At 36.0% G+C, this 12,830-nt stretch overlaps 1 protein-coding gene and 1 pseudogene across 2 annotated transcripts; both read left to right on the forward strand.

Annotated features, from left to right (window-relative positions):
- Positions 1 to 1,423: 1,423 nt before the first annotated feature.
- On the forward strand, positions 1,424 to 3,890 carry LOC129296273 (plant cysteine oxidase 2-like). 2 transcript variants are annotated; one of them, XM_054934860.1, is made up of 5 exons: positions 1,424 to 2,131; positions 2,441 to 2,562; positions 2,903 to 3,038; positions 3,205 to 3,408; positions 3,516 to 3,890. In XM_054934860.1, the coding sequence occupies exons 1-5, from the start codon at positions 1,903 to 1,905 to the stop codon at positions 3,647 to 3,649; spliced, it is 825 nt and encodes a 274-aa protein (XP_054790835.1). In that variant the 5' UTR covers positions 1,424 to 1,902; the 3' UTR covers positions 3,650 to 3,890. The 2 variants fall into 2 exon arrangements, with proteins under 2 accessions (XP_054790835.1, XP_054790834.1); XM_054934859.1 differs by having other exon boundaries at positions 1,429 to 2,131; positions 2,903 to 3,065.
- Positions 3,891 to 8,083: 4,193 nt separating this feature from the next.
- Positions 8,084 to 12,776, forward strand: LOC129296271 (probable inactive leucine-rich repeat receptor-like protein kinase At3g03770; annotated as a pseudogene).
- Positions 12,777 to 12,830: the final 54 nt, after the last annotated feature.

A 12,830-nucleotide genomic window follows, 5' to 3' on the forward strand; every position in this document is an offset into this window, starting at 1 on the left:
ATCATATATTAAAAACTAAAATATCTTTCTATAAAATATCCTATAAAAGGGATTGGAGGTAATATATTAAAGATTAATATTTTTGAAAACGTACGGCCTATAATCAGCGACGGATCCGGGGACAAGCAACTGTGAATTTTTTTTTTTGGGATAAACTTTCTTACTTTTTATTTGGAAAAAAAAATGAAAAATCTAATTTTGGCCCCCCACTTCCATAAATTTTTTTATTCTCCCATGAGTTATGCTCCCCATCCGTCATTGTCTATAAAAGAATGTATAAAAAACGACATATTGATATTAGATTAATGTATAATGACCCCATTTATTCTGCTGGTTAAGTTCCCATCCACAGGCTGGTTAAAAAAAAAAAAAAATGTTCCCGTCCACAGGAAAGTTCTGTACAGTGCGTTTCCTCCAATGCCAAGCGCTTCCTGCTTTTCCATGCACTCGACAACTTGTGAATGCGATTTCGGACTAATTCGCCTCTCCTTCATTTTGCCACCTAATGGCTTCTTTCTTACTTATTTTGCTTGCTCAAGTTTAAATCCTTTAAAAACATTTAAAAAACTTTGTCCTTGCAAAGTATTAACAAGTATCAAGTTTGCATTAGCTAATGTTGATGCTACATAATGATATTGTACAGTCTAGATAACTGGCTTAATCAAAATTAAGGATTGTTGTTGTAATGTGCATAAGAATAATAATCATGCATGCCCAGTAAATATTCGTGAGAATGACATTCAAGGGCCTCAGAAGACAAAAATTACATTTAAATACATTAGAATTTTAAATGCTAGGAGGATGTAGAAACAATCGACAAAAAATACTAAAAGGAATTAAGCTTTTATTTGCCACTTGAAGAATTCACGGTCCTTATCAGCCATTATCTCCCTTGCAAGGTCTTCATTTATCATTATCCCACAAGAATTTGGTAGAAAAAATTAAGTGCATGATTTTTCTTAATATAAAATAAAAATAAAATCAGAATTAATAAAGTAAGAAAAATCAAGAGAATAGGCCACTTGTCCCTGTTAGCCCATGAACATAAGTTGTAACACCCAGAAAGCACTGACACTTGTCGTCTGCCATGCAGGAGTACAAAACTCAGTGTTTCATTTAATCACGCTTATTTTTTAATAATTAATTATAGTTCTCTTCAGAAGCACCTTGATTTGCTCTTTCCTTCTCCACCTACAGAACCATCGGACCCGAGTTGGCGTTTTGGCAGCTTCATCACTGACTCACCGATTTAACCCGCAAAACAGTGGGTCGCTGTAACCGCCAGTTTCCATGCAATCTAGGTACGGGAGGCAGAAAAATACTCCTTTTCCTTAAAAAAAAAAACGTTTTTTTTCCCTTCAAGGATTTCTTAGAACTCGCAACGTTGTCAACTTAAACATTATGCCATATTGCCATTATGCAATGCCATATGGCCCCCGGTTTTAGTCCTGAACCTTTGATTTTTCTTCCCTTCTCTCTCTGTCTTTCTGTTTCTTCTCTTTCTTCTTTCTATATAGACAGATATCATCTCCACTTTCTTCCTTAACTTCCCTATCATCCCCCGTAATCTCTCTTATGATCTTCGTACGCGCACTTCACTGCATTTTCAGTTTTATACGAATACGAAATTCACGCTCTTCAGTCAACCGCACTTATTTCATTTGCACTCCTGATTAGGCCATATTTCTTCTTCAACCCATGTGAAAGTCACGATCTCGACAACGACTAACCTTCCGGCCTTTGGGTGTGGAGTTTTATTTCTTGTACGTGGTGTTCTGAATCCATTAGTCGAAGCGAAGATCTTCGTGTCTGCGTGAATCATGTTTGGGTGAAAGGACAGAGGTCATCTGCATCAATTCAGGTTCTGAGATTCGGTTGATCTGTAATAATTTAACTGTGAAAATGGAGGCGGGTTTGGTGGAGCAGGGAAGAGACAGAGCAGCTGGGCATGTGAACAAGGTCGGTTATGTGAAGAGATTCATCGGTAAGAAGAGGAAGCCTTACAGAAGGGTTAGGCGTCCCACGGTTTCAAAGGCGCTTCAGGAGCTTTTTGTGTCATGCCGAGACACATTTAAAGGTCCTGGCACCGTTCCTTCTTCTCAAGATGTTCAGAAACTATGCCACATTCTAGGTATTTAACTTTCTATTTATGTTACTTCTAGCCTGACATGTTTGGACCCATGAAAAAAATATCTTCTGTACAATTATGTGATATCCATTGGTTTACTCTGATCACTCTTCTCTATGGGATTGTCATCTCCCTTCCCTTACTAAACCAGAAATTAAGCTACCTGCCCATTGTGTTCTTGAGATGAAACGGCCTACCTTGCGAGAGCCGTATACTCGATCTATTTTCCTAGCTCCCTCCTATTTCTTACATTTCAATTATTTTTCCTCTAGATACTTCTCTTGATTAATGTCGTTTTGATGCTGTCATCAGATGCCGTGGAGCCAGAAGATTTTGGACTGAGCAGTGACTTGCAATTCTTCAAGCCAGGGAATGTGTTCAAAGAGAATCCAAGGGTCACATACACAACCATTTACCAGTGCGATAATTTCTCTGTAAGTCTTGCAAGCTTGGCATGTTGAATCATATATAGAATGAGCTGGTTTAGATCAATCCTAACCCGATGATTATGAAAATACATAGAAAAAAAAAAAGTATCTAGGCATATCTATTTCTTCATATTTCAACTTCTATGAATTTTCTTTCTTGCTACAGCTGATAAAAATGGTTGTTTTGGACGATATATATATATATATATATATAGAAATCTTTTTTCTTTTTTAGCATTTATTAGCGGATTTGCTCTTTATTTTCTTTTTTCTTTCTATAGTAGAGATAGTCGCACATCAATTTAATCTGTGAATATTTTTATTTACTCTTCTTTTGCATTTACAGCTCTGCATCTTCTTCCTGCCTGCAACGGGGGTGATTCCCCTCCATAACCACCCGGGAATGACTGTGTTCAGCAAGCTTCTGCTCGGAAAAATGCACATTAAATCCTACGACTTGGTTGATCCTATTCCTGAGACATGTGAGAATACGCCTCGACAATCTGAATGTGGGTATTCAAGTGACATCTCTCTCTCTGTCTGTCTCTGTGTGTGTGAACACACACGCACACATATAAAACTATGGGTTTTCATGTACTGGTCTTCTCGATCCGAGATCTAAACCGTTTGTTTGTTTTGTATCTGCAGTGAAGTTGGCCAAGTTAAAAGCTGACAAGGTCTTCAGTCCACCTTGTGAGACTTCAGTGTTGTACCCGACCACAGGAGGTAACATTCATGAATTCACAGCCGTCACTCCGTGTGCAGTGCTTGACGTGCTTGGCCCTCCTTATTCTAAACAAGATGGCCGCGACTGCTCCTATTACAGAGATCATCCTTGCGCTGCCTTTTCAAGTCAGTAATACTGTCCCATAGATTCTAGTCTATTCTTTTTTGATGATATATATATATATATATATATATCTGACTGGTATGGTACTGGTTTTTTATTTCTCTTGTAGATGGAGAGAACAAGGCGGTGGCGAAAGAGGAAAATACTTGTTATAGATGGTTGGAAGAGATTGAGATGCCAGAGAATTCTCAGATGGATGGGATTGAATACTTGGGACCCCCAATTATTGAACCTGCTAGTTAAATCATTTCAAAGCTATGCAGGAAGAATCCTAACCTGCTAGTTCTCTGTTGAGCGATCTTCATATATGTTTGGTGATAGAGATAATATTTTATTACGAATTTAGAGATGCATTCAAGCTTTGGTCTTCGTGAATCGCATCATGTCACCACCCTTGTGGGATCTATACTCTCAGATGTACATATCAACAGATCTCCTTCGCTTTAAGGAATTAGAATCTACTAGGCCACCACTTGTGTCAAAAGCTCTGATCTTTTAATTCCTAATTGCGAGCACACAACATTTTGAAACATTTTATATAATACATTAAACCCAGGGACTCGAGTTTGTTAATCTGTTAATACTTGGCTTCAGCTAGATAATGTCCAAAATTGACTTGTTGGAGGGAATCATTTTAGGTGTAAATGGGTGCAGCAAGAAATAAAGTGGAACACGTTGTGTGTGTGTGTGTGTGTGTGTGATATATATTTTTGGAGTCAAGATCGGAAATTGACTTCTATGGTGATGCGTTACGTTCTGCAGAATTTGTTGCTGAGGGCTAATTGGCTGGAAAAGAGAAGTGAAGTGGGGGTTAAAGCAGTGAAGAAAAATAGGGTAGATAACGTTCCAATAGGGCAAAGTCAATGATGATGGAGACGAGGTTAACTGTTAAAAGCTTGAAAATATCTGAGAGATAAGTAAATGTCAATAGTCAAATACCTTCTTCCATGAATGAAACGGTCCAGGATTCTCTCGCTGGTCGGTTCATGGCCCATCGGAATTTGCTTTTCTTGTATTTTAATGTAACATTGATTAATGTAGCGTTAATGGTATTCTTTTTTTGATGTAAAAGCGCTAATCGTATTCTGCTTACTCTTTTCTTCCATCGTCATACTCCCTCTTTTTTTTTTTATTATAAAAAAAAAATTGCCAGCTTAAAAAGTATTTCTTTTTTTTCTAAAAGCAAAAAGGTATTTCCAGTTTTATGTTATAAAATTTTAAAAGTGTTAATTGATATTTTTATATTTACATTTTATCTCTTTATTAAATACAAACAATTATAGAGAAGTAGGTCATGTAAGTTAATAACATAGTAGTAGTAAAAAATTTTAACATGTTACATTTTAATTTGTGAGCTAAAATCTTAAATTGCAAATAAAAAGACGTAGAGTGCCTTTTTTTTTCGGGTGAATTATGCACTTGCGATGTCTATCTTTAATAGGAGGTTACATGCAAATAATAAAAATATTTATATTTTTTAATTGTAAATAAACTGAAAAATGTTATATATATAAAAGTGTTAACATTGCGTGATCTAATATCAAGTACACTGAATTATTGGTTTTTGTTTTTAATCTGAGTGAATTAGTGTATTTTATTGGATATGGGCTAAGTGGGAACCCATTAATAAATTAAATCAAATGAAAATTTAAATAAATCAATATATTATAATCATTGCCATAAAATATAAAAATTTAAATAGAGCTATGGCTCCTCTCAGGTTTTGCGTAACTTTTTTAATTATTTAAAATTTATAATTTATATACACAATTTATAGAGCTTTGCACAATTTTGTTTCTATTCCTTCCATATTTCTTCGAGTGTTTAAATAAAGTTTGGATGTTTTTAATTGCATTTTTCGAAAAATAATTTCATTTCATTGATACTCAACTGTGGGAATGTTGGCCGAGCTAGTCCAGATTGTTTTTTCCAATATCAACTCTGCATGACTCAAATCACCTTTTGGGCCAATGCCTCATTCCAGACTTCACATTTGCGCTTGAAGAGGTCCGTAAACGAAAAATGCATGAAATAATGCCCTCCCCGGCTCGAGTTAGGAACTCTATAAAGAAGATAATTATGAAGCCCATAGGGTTTTCATTCGGCCTGTTAAGTGGGAAGCCCACTATACGAGCCCATATGATGTTTAATATCAATTAGACTTCGGACATGCCATGAAACGATGTAATAAGCCATACATGACTTTAGCGTGGTGAAAATATCATTGACATATTATTAAATTATAAAATTAAAACTATTTCATATTAATTTGTTATTTAATTTTCATTCATGTATTATTTTATCACTCACTATCATGATCACTCAAGAAATCATATAAAATGAACTTCAATTACCAAGAGTTTCAAATTTGAACCTGGGAAAATTCCTCGGAAAATGATTCGCTCTTGAAGCCATGAAGGCAAAAGGCAAAAAGAAACACACGAGACAGGACCAATTTTTTTACCCTCTTCGTAACGAATTCTCCATTCATTCTCTTTGTCGTATTACTTTCTTTTCTTTATTCTAAAATATTTTTTAAATTTTTACTTTTAAAATAATCAAGTTTAACAGTTTACTTGCTCGGTTGACGTCACGATGCTAGTGCCACTTCTCGAGGTGGGTTATAAACCAAACAATTTTAAATAAAATTCATGTACTAAATTTTATATTTAATATATTTTATTTAATTAAATAAAGGCATGTAAATTTTAATTATGTTAACAATATTGATAACAAGAATTTTATACAATAAATAATCTCTATAACATACATATGACTTGATGTAATTGGAAACAAGTATTATATAAAATAAGTATGTAAATTTTTTTCATTTTAAACTTCTCAAAAAACATCCCAAAGCGAGTACTAGAAATTAATTGCTCGAGGTTCTGGGATTCCATTTATAGAGGTGACATCTCCCAACAAGTTGATTGCCCTATAATGCATCAACAAGAAATACACTTAAAACTGTAATAAAAGCTGAATGCGCACGTGAACCTCACGTGTAGACAAATCACTGCACCTAAAGATGTGTTCATATCAGACTAAGGTTTTGCACTTTTGCCGTTAAATTTTCCCAAATAAGTGTCTGGGAGGAATGACACTTCTTCATCAAACCAGCACCGACAAAATAATCCCTTCTTTTCTTTTCGGGTCTAACCTAAAGTAGAAAAATAATCTGGTCAGATTTATTTGCACATTTATCGTGATTAGAACTACAATACATAATAGTGTCTTGATGGAGGGAGAGAAAAGGAAAAGAACAAGAAAAAGAAAAGCATTCAATTGACGAGTTAAGATTTTTGGCAGGTTGTAATTTTCATTTTATATCTTCTGTAATGCTATCACAAAGATCCAACTTATACACTCCACCAGAACTGATCCCCAAAACCCCACCAAGAGAATTGAGTCCGTGATGATTTATAACATAATTTAAAATTTTAATTAATCTTGAGAAAGCAGTAAGATATTACTTCATATTTTAGCCATAGTTTTCGGAACACTCATCATTTTGTGGAAGGCTGGAAGCTTCCCTTTCGCCAACTTGTTTGTCTTTGATGCGAATTTCTCTGCTCTTCTGGGGAGAACGAACACGTACTTGACTCTATTAATGGGCATTACCCCCAAGTGAAAGAGAACCAAATAAATAAATAAAGGCGCCAAGAGCAAGAAATATAAAATGTGGAGCCATCCCTTAAAGTGAAGCGACAGAAAGATATGGCTTAGTGATCCCAGAAAGCGATAGTCCATGTTTAGTTGTTTACAGTCTCACACCCTGAGCCAAACCCACCTTCTGTTAGTTTCCTTTGAAATCATGAAAAAAATAAAGTGACAAAGTAAGCTGATTAACGAAATCTGCTGCTGGACTCCACATGTTCATGTCAAAGATGTCATCTCGAGGAATAAAGGGTCCCCCTTCCCTCCCGAATCTTCCTTTTTCTTTTCCTGCGGAAACTATTTTCTCTGCAAAGCAAAACAATTTCCCGGGAAATTAATGGAATACCAAGTTCGAGACTTTTCTGACTGGCAATGGTGAAATGTCGGTTTGGTTAGATGGTCCAGTAATCCAGTTCGTGCCTTTTGGCCCTATCTTTTCTTCCAACCCCTGGAGTGCTGACACCTGGGAAACTTGTTTCTTTGCGTCAGTAAGATTAGATTCCAGACTTGGTATTCGTAGGTTGTTTGATTATGGTACTCTTTCTTCAAACTGTAAACAGGAGCACAAAGAGACATGTTTGTACAGTTTTGACTTTTTGAATCTGGGTTGTTTTTACTACTCACTCACTGTGCTGTGTGCTCCAGAAAAGAAGAAGAATGCTTTAAGTTAGGATGAAGGTGGCTTGGAATAAGAGAAAACACTCTGCTTTAGGCCCTTACAAGCTGGGAAGAACCGTATTTGAACTCAGCACTCAAACTGATTTGTTCATCAACTCTGTTGAGGTAATTTCAACTAACTTATCCTGAACACGTTACGCGCTTGTTGGTTTTCCATAAAGTATGTTATTGCTTTGAGCCAATCATCAACCTTAGAGAGTTTTGGCCTTGGATTAACTCAAGACAAGTACTTTACTAAACCTACCTTGTTGCAATTGCAGGGTTTCTGCTCGTGTGATCTTGGAAAACCATGCTTGAATTTTGAGAGTATATGTGATATTGAGAATATATTTCCTCAAGCACTTTCTAGAATACCACGAAACTCTAGATCATTTCCTGCGCACGCCCTACTAATGGCAGAAAAAATCCCTCCTTTGAACCTTCTGATTTTTGTGACACTTTTACTTTCTATAAATCATTCAGAGCAACTGCAATCCTCGATGCCCCAGACTCTTCTAAGAATCAAACGGCTTTTGAATTTTCCTTCTGCTTTAAGTAGCTGGAATAGCAGCACAGACTTCTGCAGCCCTGACTCAGATTCTTCTCTTACTGTTGTATGCTATGAAGATGCCATCACCCAGCTTCATATAATAGGTGAAAGGATAGCTTCGCCGCTTCCTAAAAATTTCTCAATAGATTCCTTTGTCGCAACGCTAGCCAGGCTTCCCCATTTGAAAGTCCTCACACTGGTTTCTCTTGGTATCTGGGGTCCACTTCCTGGTAAGATTGCTCGATTGTCATCACTGGAAATAGTTAATATGAGTTCAAATTTTCTATATGGTGTCATCCCTCAGGAGCTTTCGTTACTGTCAAATCTTCAGACACTCATTCTTGATGACAACAAGTTTTCTGGTGAGCTTCCAGATTGGCTTGATTCTCTTCCAGCCTTAACTGTGTTAAGTTTGAAAAATAATTTGTTCAATGGGTCTGTGCCTGATTCCTTGGGTAGCTTGGAAAATTTGAGAATTCTTTCACTTTCTCATAATCACTTCTATGGTGTAGTACCCGATTTAAGGCATTTGACAAATCTTCAAGTGCTGGAATTGGATGATAATGCTTTTGGACCTCTGTTTCCTCGACTTGGTGCCAAGTTGGTTGCTCTTGTACTGAGAAACAATATGTTCAGATCCAGTGTCCCAGCTGAAGTGACCAAGTTTTACCAGCTTGAAAGATTTGATATCTCATCAAATTCATTTGTGGGGCCATTCCACCCTGCATTGTTATCTCTTCCTTCTATCACTTATCTCAACATTTCTAGAAACCAACTCACCGGAATGCTTTTTGAAAACCTAACATGCAGTTCTGAACTCCAAGTTGTGGATCTTTCCTCGAATCTGTTGACTGGAAGCTTACCTGGATGTTTAGAGTCAAAAAGCAATAATAAGACTGTCCTTTATGCTAGAAATTGTCTGCAAGACATGAACCAAAATCAGCATCTACTTCCCTTTTGTCATACTGAGGCCTTAGCTGTGGGAATATTACCCGAGAGTAAGAAACGCAAGGATCAATCAAAGGTTGGCCTTTCTCTTGGGATAGTGGGCGGGATTCTTGAGGAGTAGCGCTTCTTGCCTTGGTTTTTTTCATTATTAGAAGAGGAAATGTCAGAAGCAACGTTAAGAATCCCCCAACTAGATTAATGTCTGAGAGTGAAACTCCTAAATACCCATCTAAGCATCTTTCTGATGCAAGTAAGTCTCTTTTTCTCTCTCGTGAACTCAGCCCAAAAATTTGATGTCTGATTGATTGCAACTGAAAGAGCAATCAGAATGCTTATAAATTAGACTCTTCAATGCATAAATACTTTCATCTGTCTAATACATTTAAGATATATGGTGTAACCTTTCCTTTTCCCTGAACTTAAAGGATACATATCTCAAACAATGAAGTTGGCAACAGTAGGCCTGCCAAGTTATCGAACTTTCTCTCTGGAAGAAATTGTGGCAGCTACAAACAACTTTGACACATCTTCGTTCATGGGTGAAAGTTCTCAGGGACAGGTAACCCCTCTGTTTTTTTTACTGAGCTTGGTAAAGACCTGGCGTTCCTTTTGATTAAGATCTTTTCTGATTGGTTTTTTCACTCTAGTGGGTTTCGGATAACTTTCATTTTACTTGCTTATCACCAGTTCTTAGCTTATGTATACCTGATTTTGTGTTCTGGCAACATCAAGCTCAGGTCTTCTTGTTTTGGTTCTTCCTTTGGTTTCCAATAGTATGATAAACTGCAGTAGTAAAGTAATTTGGTCATGCAGCTATGATTAAAGTAATTTTGCGAAACTAGAAATTGTGAACCAATCATATGTGTGTTCAGGGCTTGTTTGGTTTGTGTTTTAAAAAATAAAAATAAAAAACTTGTTTGGATAAGTATTTCAAACCTAATTGTTTATAAAATTATTCTCATCTCTTGTTTTTAAAAACAAAGAAATAGAAATATCTTAAAGCTGTTTCATTTTATTTTTTGTTTTTTCAAAATATATTACATTTAAGTATTAAAAATTATAGTTACAACAAAGAAAAAAAAAATTATAGCTACATTGACCAATGATTATCATAGGCCACCACAAATATCCATTAGTAATCATTAACATCAACCGATTTTTTAATTCTAAAATTGTTTTAAAATTAACACAACCAAACATGCTTTCTTTTTATTTTGTTTTGAAAAATAATTTTAAAATTTGTATCGTAAAACAATTATTAAAAATAAAACATGAGAATAGAAGCCAAAGGGCTCTTAACATGCGTGCATTGTATGTTCTTTTATTAAATAATGTCTCATTCTTTTATGTTCAGATGTGTATAGAGGCCGGCTGAGGGATGGTTTTCTTGTTGCTATAAGATGCGTGAAAATGAAAAAAAGATACAGCATTCATAACTTTATGCACCTCATAGAACTGATATCACAACTCCGGCATCGTCATTTAGTCTGTGCCCTAGGACACTGCTTTGAATATTATTTAGAAGATTCAACTGTCAGCAGACTATTTCTTGTCTTCGAATATGTGCCAAATGGCACACTCAAGAGCTGGATATCAGGTAATTCATTGAAACATCCTTTATAATGATGCTACATCATGAAATTGTAATTCTACTCCTGACACTATCCGTTCTGAATTTTCACTTTCTGTTCTTTATACTAATGCTAGCAGATGGGAGGTCAAGAAAATCACTTGGGTGACCCAGCGCATAGAAGCTGCAATTGGAGTAGCAAAGGGTATCCAGTATTTACACACAGGAATTGTCCCTGGTGTATATTCAAACAATCTCAAGACAACAGATGTATTGCTGGATCAGAATCTTGGTGCAAAAATCTGCAGTTATAACCTGCCCTTTTTATCTGACATCAGAAAGGTATGAAGAAAATAATTATGCGTTTTTAGGGGGGCAAATCATGTTTTCCCAGCAGGTATGATCTTTTACTTTCTAGGAAAATGGCTTCAATTGGTTCTCACCAAAGCTTATTTTTGCAGGTTGGGCACGGAGCTTCCTCCAGTGGGTCAAAAAGTCCTGGCGTTAATAAAAGGTCCCCTATAGAAACTAATTTAGACTGCTTTTGAGTAAAGTGATTAAACAATTAATAACAAACGCAACACTTCTTTTAGATGAAAATGAGGAATCACAAACACTTACTCTCTCCGTCCTTATATATATAAAATATTTTTAACTAAATCATACAAACTAATAAAAATTAGTTATCTAATTAAAAGTATAGCAATATTCAAATTTTGCTCTAATATTGTAAATAAAAAATAGTTTTTTTAAAAAATAAATTAATGAGAGTACTTTTTATTTTCTCTTTCCAATTTAATAAGGGTATAATGGTCCATTCATTAAAAAATATGCTAACAACCTTTTATACTTAAGGATAAAAAAAAGTTTTAGAAGACTTCTCATGTATAGGGATGGAGGGAGTATCTTACAACATGGGAAGGTTTCATAGGAAAAATACTTGTGCTGCAATTATGTAAAATAATTATTGTCCATTAAATGAACTCTATTGTTTTGTAGCGCAAAACATGAAGATAAGTCAGATATCTACGACTTTGGAGCAATACTACAGGAAGTGATTCTGGGAAGGGCAGCAAAGTCAAGGAATGAAGCGGATGGCTTAAGGGTTCTGGTAATAACAAATTCTCTCTTCTCACCATTTCCCACCTTTCCGGATTCGCTTCTTGAAATTTAGATGATTCAGTGTTGGTATCACGAGGATGACCCTGAATCTTAAGTCAGAATCTCAGCCTTATCACTAAAGATAGAATATACAGTATGTTTGAGCTTGTCGTACGCAAAAAATATCAATGAGAACAACAACAATAATAGAAGACAAACAATGTCCACAGTAGAAGCAAGAAAAAAGAGAGATAGATATGTCACATGCGTATAATATTTATATTGATCTATTGCTCAATGTATCAGACTCCAGAATTAGAGAGACATAATAATTGAAATTCTCATAGGATTTGATGCCCTTTGGACGGTAAATGTCAGCATTTAGTTTTCTAGTACAAATCGTCAGCAAATTATTGTGGACTGCAATTACTGGATCTCGTGGCAGTTTCATGCGAGCATAGTAGGTGATGAGGAAGCTAGAAGGAGCATTGTAGATGCTGGAGTTCGCAAGTCATGCTTGGATCAATCGTTGAAGACGATGATGGAGATATGTGCGAGGTGCCTGGCCAAAGATCCAGCAGAAAGACCTTCCATCGAGGATGTTTTGTGGAACCTCCTGCAGTTTGCCGCTCAGGTTCAGGATGCATGGCGAGGGGAATCTCAAAGCAGTGAGGGGTCTCCAGTCTCACCTTTTGAACCTCGACGACTCACCTTTCATTAGCATCAATCAAGTTTTTGTATATTAGTTTCACTGTGCCACAGGTTCATGTATCCCGCTTAGACTTCACCACTTGTTATAGCATACCAAAACAACAAAAGATCAGGAATGCTATGTTAGTTTGGCTTTATACTGAATCCTTATATAGAAGTGTTTTGTCCATTTTTCACTTTGGGATCCCATTTTTCAGTGGAGACTCCATGTTCGTTCGAGCCTCCTCAGT

Source organism: Prosopis cineraria, unplaced genomic scaffold, assembly GCF_029017545.1.
Source record: "Prosopis cineraria cultivar Desert tree isolate PC_DT_omini unplaced genomic scaffold, ASM2901754v1 PC293, whole genome shotgun sequence".
In the NCBI taxonomy this organism is placed as follows: Eukaryota; Viridiplantae; Streptophyta; class Magnoliopsida; order Fabales; family Fabaceae; genus Prosopis; species Prosopis cineraria.

Coding starts and splice junctions, on each gene's coding strand:
- LOC129296273 (XM_054934859.1), top strand. CDS start 1,903: ATGGAGGCGGGTTTGGTGGAGCAGGGAAGAGACAGAGCAGCTGGGCAT. Junction 3,066..3,204: donor TACGCCTCGACAATCTGAAT/GTGGGTATTCAA, acceptor TTGTATCTGCAG/TGAAGTTGGCCAAGTTAAAA. Junction 3,409..3,515: donor TCCTTGCGCTGCCTTTTCAA/GTCAGTAATACT, acceptor TTTCTCTTGTAG/ATGGAGAGAACAAGGCGGTG.